Consider the following 9,597-nt stretch of genomic DNA (forward strand, 5'->3'; position numbering starts at 1 on the left):
TGTGCAGTATTTTCCCCGTCATATACTTTGCGATGCTAAGAAAATAATTGTTGCAATAATTAACTATAGATCCTTTTCTCAATGAAAACTTTTATACAACTTCATGAAGGTAAATGGACTTTTGAGATGGCTTTTTTTAGACAAAAACAATTATAAAGATCAGCTACATATCTATTTTCATCAAATATTTTTCTATGGTTCTATAATGGTAAGGCAAACATTACTCAAATGTGTCATATTAGTGCTTAATTTACTTTGAGATTATTCTCTATCAAGAAAAATTATTTATTCATCTCTTTGCATTATTAAACTAAATCAATAATAAGATAAATCAAATTGTTAGTAGAATAAATTAAACTCTTTATTATGCATCCTTTCAATTCTTCATTTTAGTAGTTGATCTATCATAGTTGTTTTTGTTTTTCTCTAAAAGTCATCTTGTAAATTCAATTATTATCACAGACCTGTATAAACTTTTTAAAATAGAAAAGGACATGTCCTATGTTATCCTATTATTATACTCATTAACCCAAACCATTGATTTGGTCAAGAGGTCAGGTCACTGTGCCACTACTGCAACCATGAGGTCAATCAGTCGAAACATGTTATTAATATTAATTAAAGTATAACAATAAAAACAATACAAAAAGATATGCATGAATTCTGATAGGTTTTGATTTTTAATACAACTAAATCATATGGATATACAATCTATACTACTCCTTAGTTGCAGCATACATAAATATAACCATAAATCATCTAGTTTTTTAAAAAAATATATAAGAGAATTATATACTAAAGAAAATATATAATATTTATTGATATTTTAATTATCCCCCCATGTGAGCTGGTCTGGATGTGTGAGTTTGGAGCACATCCTACAGAGCCAGTGTTAAGAGTGGGTGACCCGAGAGGAAAAAAACAGGAGAGTCTTCACCCGAGGGTAGTACTATTTTTGTGGAAGATGGCTCAGGAGCGACTGCCAACGAGGTTGGTGCTGAGCAGGAGAGGTCTGGACATTCAACCACAATGCTCGGACTACTAGGTAGAGAGATGGTGGACCATGCCCTGTTCCAGTCTAAGCAGGCTAGGAGAGTCTGAAGGCTTGCAGAGCTCCCGCCGAACTCCTAGGGCTAGCTGGGCTCCTTTTTGCAAGCAGTTCGTTGATGGGCCGACGCCTCCCGACTTAGTTATCCTTGAGGGCGATTCGACCACTGTGGCTAGCTAGATTTAGGGTGGCTCCAACTATGTTAGTGGAGGCCACTCTCTTCTTTGAGATATTTGGGCTATGATGAGTGACGGAGTAGCCTTCCAGGCCAAGCATGTATTCAAAGAGGCAAACGGAGCGCGGATTGGATGGCTTCGTACGTAGCCAGTCACTCTGAAGGCATCCTGTGGGTCGAAGTTGGGGAGTTGCCTGGAGCGCTCCGGAATTTTTTATTTTCTGACTTTATTTGATGTATTCGTACTAGAAATGTTTGAATTATCCGTTTGAGCAAGAAAAATAAAAAAATTGATTTTATAAAAATAGTTAATTATAAAATTCCATAACTTGCCTAAAATAACTAAATTATAATATAATATAATATAATTATTTGACTTTTATAAAACTATATATTTAACTACTGTTTTGGTGATTGAGTTTGTTGAGCTATACTTGCACCGGCAGTCAAGGGCATTTTTCCATATCTTACCCATCTTCTTCCATATTTTTCCCATATTTTTCATCCAACAACCTAGGGGCCTCATGGTACCTTGCTCCGTGATATGTCCCATCCTGCCTGGCCGTGCTTGTGCTATCTCTATTTTATGAGAGAGATAATATAAACTCCTCCCTTGTCTTCCAAGGTCGCCACTTTAAATAAATCATGTTTCTTTCTCCAACTGCAAAATATTACTATAAGTGATTATTTTATCCCACGCGAGGGTAGAGATATCCGGTCTTCAAATGGAAATTAAGGGTTGGTATGATTTAGTGGGTGGGGTAATCAAGTGTCAAAAAATCTGTGAAAGCCTTGACAAAAATTTCAAAAAATCACACAAAAAAATTATAAATTTAAAATATATGAAAATATAATAAAAATAATATATACTTATTCATATAAAATAAGCCCAAAATAAATAATAAGAAAGCATAAAAATTATATGGTATATTTTAATTCCTGCTTAACTTTACTTGAGATGTCTGGGTAAATAAGTTTGGATGCACATCCCTTTGCTATTAGATAAACCTAATGGATCTCTTATCCTAATAGTTAGATCAAGGTTAAAAAGATTAGAAATTAAAAAAATATTTATATTTTTCAAATTTTGAAATGTCAATCCTTATTTGTGCTTTATTCAGATTAAAAAAAGAATTGTTTGTCGATGCAAGTATACCTTATCTAGATTCATTCTGATTCTTACAGAATAAACGAATTATAGGATCATTTATTTGTAATTTATATAGATTGTTCAAATCAGCCATGAACAATGCACAATTGAATAGTTCAAAGATGAGTTCAGATTGCATGGATCATATCTTATATAAATTTATTAACTATTGGATTGTGTCTTGTATAAATTTTAAAGAGGCTACCATGCAATCCAATGGTTGATAATGAATTAATTTTTTGTGCCATAGATACAATGCGAATCCATCGAGGATAGCTGAATAAAAAAAAATTCTTCTTTAAGCAGTTTAGAGTATGGACAACAGTGCTATGATACTACTCCCCGTTTCTATATATTTTATTAAGTTTTTTTTATAAATATCTTCTTAAATATTGAATTTTATATGAATCTCCTTTCAAAACTAATATTTATATGTATACTCTCGTAAAACACTTATTTTGCTATTCAACCATTTTTTTATTTTTATTTTTGCATATATATACCCATGCCATTTATATCCACGCAATCTAATGCTGTTAAAAAATTAACAGTTTTAAATTAAAATGGTTAAAATATCTCTAATAGGTAAATATACAAAAAGTAACATTTATCGCGATAGAGAACAAAAAAAATAATTTTAAAATTTTATTTTATTTTTAATTAAAATAAATATGGTGTTTATTAATCGTGTTAGAAGAATCTTTATTGGAGATATTTATGTAAAAATAGTATTTTAGAAAAATATAGAAATAAATATAAATTTTAAAAAATATTTATATAAATTTAATTTTTTAAAAAATATTTATGTAAAAAAAAATCTATTTTATTTTGTTCCAGTTATATTCCTCACCGTGCTCCTAGGACGCGGCCGGCGAGGTCGTAATCAGGCACCCGGTGTTCGTTTTACCTGCTTGGTTTCGCAGCGTCGGTGACGCGAAAGCGGCACAGCAACCGCTTTCTGCTCTCTTGTTTTCACGTCACATCTTTTGTACTCCTCGGAATCCCAACCACCCATGGGTTGGTTAATCAACTTTTTTTTTTTTTTAACGTCTCTTTCATAATTTATTAAATAATAATAAAATAAAATTAAGTGCAGCACCAAATTAAAACCCTTCGTCGTCTTCAGCTAGACGTAGATCGGTTCATTTTCGAGAGCGACTAGGCTACAATGATCGATTAAATTCGGAATCGAAGTCGTGCAGATGAGGGTAGGCCGCTGCTTCTCGACATTCGCAGACTACTGCAGAAATGTGGTGCCCATCAGGCCACACATATCTAAAGAAAAGCGAATGGTATAGCTGATTGAATTGCATCCTACGCGAGCTACCGCTTTAAAGGCTTCATATGGATGGAGTGCGATAGGGTGCTAGATTTCTTATCTGCTTTGTTGTTTTCTAATTTTGTTGGCCATATCAACACTTGCAGGATATAAAATGCTGTTGTACCAAAAAAAAAATATAATTTTCAGATTAAGACAACTACGCCTACATCACAGCCGTCCATCTTATCTCTAATACATGAGAATAACATGGAGGCTTCGTATATGGATCAAACGGCGGGCATCATCGTTACTGCTAAGAAGGTTCGTGATAAAATATATATATATATATATATATATATATATATATATATATATATATATATATATAGTTGGTTGGATTTTTTAAATAAAAGATATTTTTTAAAAATAAGTTTTATATTTTATAAAATAATCTATATAGAACATAAAAAAATATAATTTCCACTTACTAAAAATTAAAGTAATTTTTTTTTCTAAATATTCTTAAACTTTTATAATTTTCTGTTAAAAATATAATAAATATTTTACATATTTTTTTAAAAATATATATTTAATAAAATATAAGTTATGATAAATATAAAAAAATTATTTTTTCAAAATTATATATATCCTATCATCATTTTTTAAAAAAAATTATTTTAGTATAAATTTTTTTTTGAGAAACTAAATTAATCGTAAATCGATAGTTGACAATCTTGTCGTGTCAGTACGGGACCATTAATTAGGGCAAAAAAGTTGGCCACCTTCTTAGATAGGGAAAGAAATTGGCATCCACCATCGCACATGCTACATCATTAACCACTGATTTGATATCATAAACAATTTAGCTAGAGAGGTTTAAACAACAAAAAAAATAGAATTAAACCCACAAACAAAAGCACCTAAAGCTATCTTTCCATCTCGTCATCCTCCTATTTTTCTATATTTATTTACATGTTTCTCGATTACAGGAAGACAGCAGCTACTAATTAACACTACGAAGCGGTAAGATGCACCGCGGAACATTACATTATGGAGCAGGCGTTGGGGTTCTCGTCGCTGAACATCTGCGGTGCGTGCACCATTTCTATGCGGTAACCGTACGGCCCATAGTAGTCCATCTTATTCATCTCCGCCACCGGCGCCGGCGCCGCCGGTGGCGGTGCAGCCTTCTCACCGTCGTCTTTCTTATCCCCGTCCTTCTTCTCCCCGCCTCCACCGCCGCCCTTCTCCTTCTTCTCGCCTCCACCGTCGCCCTTCTCCTTCTTCTCGCCTCCGCCGCCCTTCTCCTTCTTCTCCCCGCCGCCGCCGTCGTCCTTCTTTGGCTGGATGATCTCCACGCACCTCTTGAGCTTCTCTTTGAGGATCGCCGGGAGGCTCTTCACGTCCATCGTGCCCTTGACGGTCACCAGATCCTTCAGCGCGTCGATGCTAACGTGCTCCACCCCTGGGCATGAATGTAATAACGAGAAACCATTAGTCCCATACTCCCATATCCGTATTTGAACTTCTAAGCCGTAGCTCGTTTTCCAGGTGTAAGACTGTAAGCTCTCAGACGACACTCCGCTATCAGATGAGGAATTGTACCCTTCTGACGGTCAAAAAGCACTAACTGCCAAATATATTACTGTAAATACCATTTTATTTATTCTCCATTCCTTGAAGGCAAAAACAGGGGATTTAATTCAATATCCAAAAAATAAATGCAATCAATTACCTTTAATTTTGAGAATAGTTTTCCGGATTCTCTGAATGCAGCCTTCGCAGTGTAGACGAATCTTCAGCACCACGGTGGAGGCCGCAGGCTATTAATTTCCAAAAATAGAAATCGGTGATCAGACAAAAGGTGTTAGATGTTACCATGCGGTGAATAATGATAATAGCAATAATTGATTAAATAACCTACCGCTTTGGGTTTGCCGTCGTCGGGCTTCTTGGCGTCGCCGCCGGCAGGCTTCTTGGCGTCGCCGCCGGCGTCCTTCTTGGCGGGGTTGGCCGGGGAGATGATGTCGACCTTCTTGCGGGTTTTGGCCTCCACCCGCTCTTTGAGCTTCCAGGGATCCGCTTTTCCCAAAACCGTCAACTTGTTGTTCGGGATGTCCGCCTTCACGCCTTCCACTCCTGTCCCCAAATCCCCAGATTCCCAAAATATAAGTCGCTGGTGAGGGAATTATTCCGTATACTCGGCAAAGAGAGCAGTTTTGGGGGAAAAAAAAAAGATAAAACTCTTGCTAACGTGCGCCGGCAGCAAGGGATAAGGAGATTCAGGTGGTTTCCTTTATGTCTTTTTAATTAGCCCAGGGAAATCTTACTCACAGAGAGGAGAGAGAGAGAGAGAGAGAGAGAGAGAGAGAGATCTGACCTTCTAATCCTTTGACCGAGCGCTTGATCTTCTTGGCGCAGCCTTCGCAATGCATATCGACCTTCAACACCACGGCGGCCGGACCCTCCTCTTTCTTTCCTCCTCCATCACCGCCGCCGGCGCCGCCTCCTTCCTTCTTATTCTCCCCTCCTCCTCCCTTCTTTTCCCCATCTCCCTTTTTCGGCTTCTCGTCTCCTTTCTCTTCCTTCTGAAACCAAGAACAACATCAAAAGAAAAAAAATGTCAACAAAACAAAAACAAAGCCTTTCGCCATTGCTGTAAAAAGATACCGAGCTAACCAAGAGAAGCCACCCTCACCTCACCCATACCTCAGGCTCTCCGTCTCTGTGTGGAGATTTGAGGAGAAGAATTACCCAAGGGGTGAGATATAAATAGCGGAGGGAGGATGAGACAGGTTGAGAGTCGGATTCGGATCCTGAAGGCTTTGTTGCGGTACATCCATTCAACGCACATGCATGCATCCATGGGCATCCATGCATGCATGTGCGACGTGGGGCCCGCGGGCAAGGCAAGGGTCCAAAACACGTGGCGGCATCATTAGGATTTAGGAATCGAAGCCGGCCCCCACGCGATCGGAGGAAGTCCTTGGAAAGATTCTCAAGAAGGGATGGGAGGGGTATTTTGGTAAAAAGGGTGTCGGAGGGTGGTTTGGTGGGCATAGCGTGAGTGCCACGTGAAAGAAACTTCCTGCCGCCTTCCCGGCTCCGAGGGAAAGGAAGCAGTTGGTGACCAGGGTTAAAGATTCCTTCATCATCATCATTCCTTTGTCATTATGCCAGGCTTGGACCAAATTGCAAGAAGAATGATCCAAACTTGGGCCCAATGTGACCTAAACCTAATAGTTAGAAATAGTCTTCTAAATAAGTTGAGCTTGGACTGAAACAAGGCCAAGAGATAAGTTTTAGCTTATGTTTCCAACCTAGTCCGTTGTTAAATGTCTTTTCTTTGATGATTTTTTTTTTAAAAAATGATAGGCCATGTTTAATAAAGAAGTTGGACCATGTTTTTGAAGTGCAAGCTCGGATCCACCCATGAATGATAGGCCAAATTCATGATTAATTAAGTAGAGCCAAGAGTTATAGTTTACTAAAGCACTTTTGTTTGAGGGGAGAAGGTTGTATCTTTTCACGCGAAAGAAGAATTCTTCTTCTTTTACATGATTTCACCATTAGATCGTGGCGTAATATCTTTCCATGCAAGAAGATGAATGAAGGAGCTTATATTCTTTGATATTTGTGCACGGTGCGATCCAACAACCAATGTCATGGAAAAAAAAAAGAGTCTATCAGTCTTTTGCATAAAAGATACAACCGAACTTCTATTTGAGTACTTCAGCTTGCGTCTGCTAGCTGGCCGTTAGGCTAGTATTACGGAGGTAGACACAACAATGCAACCACATTTCCAAATTGGCATGCAGTGTCTAACTTAGTGGAAGCCATAGTCATAACTGATCATTGCACGTATAGGTCCAACTCATTTGGTTTTGAAGTTGCATAGAAGAACCCAAGATAAGATATCTGATGCAAACCGTGGAATCCAAAGTATTTGTTTTGAGAAGGATCGATGAGTCATTATCTTTTAAGGGAAAAGCTCATAAGTTGAATTTGATGCTATTAGCAAAGATGGGGTTAGGTGACAGATTTATGCCACAACATTGTAAGTGATTTCTTAAATTTTATTAGAAGCTGAGGATGATGTACCATATGCTACATCTCTGTGCAAGGACATGCATGCATCACAAGGAGAAGAATGAAGAAAATATAGTTGGGCCATGCTATATACTTTTACGTTGCATTTAATGCAATTGCACCTGTCCTATGACATACCATTTTTTTGAGATGCGATAAGGCCTATAAGCATTTCCATTAGGCAATTAACAACCATATTATACATTTTTGTCTAATTATATTCTTTTAGATACATGACCAATAACATATTTTTGTCCCGTCAATTCATGATGATTTATGATGCTTAATTTCTAGCCCATTATTTGCTAACCTCTTTATTGTTTTATTAAAGCTTTTTGATTTGTAAATGAATAAAATGGAAGTATATATTGTTTCTTCAAGTGTTTCATATATTCAATAATAAGAAAAATTTATCATCATGGTTACTTGTTTCTATTTAAGGAGTTACAGCTAGTATTTAGTTGTTGGCTATTACTATTGTCATGTCCCAAACCCAAGATCCGGGTCGACTACATGATACGGCTGTATACTTTCTAAGGCAATGCCATAGAAAATATGCAAGGCCTAATAATATATTACAACCACAATATTATTGATCAATAATAATCTCAATTAATAATAATTAACAAAACTGGTATAATTACAAAATTTAATTATCCAACCAGAATCAGTGATGATCTATCTACTCATTCTTTCACTTATGATCTCAACTATAGCCAAGTACCAAGCAACCTGTAACTCTGAAAGAAAAAGAAAAGAGACGGTGTGAGCTTTTACAGCATAAATTTTTTTTCACATATCCAAACCAATACAATAATAATATAAGTTTTAATAATCGTAAGAAATCATTGCACACATCATAAAATCATAAACTGATTATCAATAATGCTTGAATAATCGGTATAAATATGTACATCAGATATCAATAGAAATTCAACTACTCAAGAGTGATATATCATACGATATCTCATAAATTTTCAATATTATTTTCAATGCTTTTTATTCCATTATTTTTTAATTTGATTCGGATCCAAGATCAATTATCTTTTCGACTTGGGGCTAAACACGGTCACATTTTTTGCCCATGACGAGGCCATCAATAGGTATCATGTTTCTAGTGTTAGATGTATGCCCTAGAAGCCAATCTGGCTGACACATTGTTAATTCTAGGGACATAATTTTGTACTTGACTATTTATTATTGAATAAATGAAAGGCATCTTTTTCATTCATATTGTTATTGTTTCTATGAATCGTCCAAGGAATTAATAAGATGATGATGCATATTCTCAAGAGTTGATAATTTGAGCCATGTATCATTAGTGATTAATTTCTAAACGCTCCTGATCGATGGATCATCACGAGGACGGTGATCGATCCGATGAGATCAGTGCACACATTACTTTTCCTATGGATGGACGAGACTCGAGTCCACGGTGTGGAGACACTGAAGTAATAGTGCAGGTGCTTGTTAGAGAACAAGGGTACTGAGCGTGACCAAGATAAGAAGTCACTTGGATGTCTATCCACTCGTCAGTGACTGGCTTGATGTTGCAGTAGTGTGACTGGTCCTTTGACCTGCGATGCTTTGGCTACTCACAGTGAGGTTATTGTAGTTTGACTGCACATACACATGGTATCTAGCTATATGGGTCCATGCAGTGTAGATTGGCTGCAGTAGGTTCACTGTAGGAGTAGGGTATGCACCTATAAGGAATCTATCGATCTTGATAGATAAGGAGAGATCCTATGTGATTTATAAGACTGAGTTTGTAAGACCTCGGCCGGGGTAGATTGCACAGTGGAGAAAGAGTTCTCCGCACTCGAACTTAAGTCGAATAAATCTTGACATATGACAGGCGATGGGGTTTGACG

At 36.9% G+C, this 9,597-nt stretch overlaps 1 protein-coding gene across 1 annotated transcript; it reads right to left on the minus strand.

The window, feature by feature from the left end:
- Nucleotides 1-4,460: 4,460 nt before the first annotated feature.
- On the minus strand, nt 4,461-6,409 carry LOC120108605 (heavy metal-associated isoprenylated plant protein 3-like). Its single transcript, XM_039122265.1, has 5 exons — nt 6,333-6,409; nt 6,015-6,222; nt 5,559-5,773; nt 5,370-5,457; nt 4,461-5,099 (listed from the first exon to the last, which is right to left on the minus strand). The coding sequence occupies exons 1-5, from the start codon at nt 6,339-6,341 to the stop codon at nt 4,678-4,680; spliced, it is 942 nt and encodes a 313-aa protein (XP_038978193.1). The 5' UTR covers nt 6,342-6,409; the 3' UTR covers nt 4,461-4,677.
- Between the last annotated feature and the right edge of the window lie 3,188 nt (nt 6,410-9,597).

The sequence above is a fragment of the Phoenix dactylifera genome, unplaced genomic scaffold (assembly GCF_009389715.1).
Source record: "Phoenix dactylifera cultivar Barhee BC4 unplaced genomic scaffold, palm_55x_up_171113_PBpolish2nd_filt_p 001424F, whole genome shotgun sequence".
In the NCBI taxonomy this organism is placed as follows: Eukaryota; Viridiplantae; Streptophyta; class Magnoliopsida; order Arecales; family Arecaceae; genus Phoenix; species Phoenix dactylifera.

What these genes read in the sequence shown, in the direction of transcription:
- LOC120108605 (XM_039122265.1), bottom strand. An exon ending in CTCGGTCAAAGGATTAGAAG is followed by an intron (nt 5,774 to 6,014) that starts GTCAGATCTCTC and finishes ATTTGGGGACAG; the next exon opens with GAGTGGAAGGCGTGAAGGCG. An exon ending in AACTATTCTCAAAATTAAAG is followed by an intron (nt 5,100 to 5,369) that starts GTAATTGATTGC and finishes ATTCATGCCCAG; the next exon opens with GGGTGGAGCACGTTAGCATC.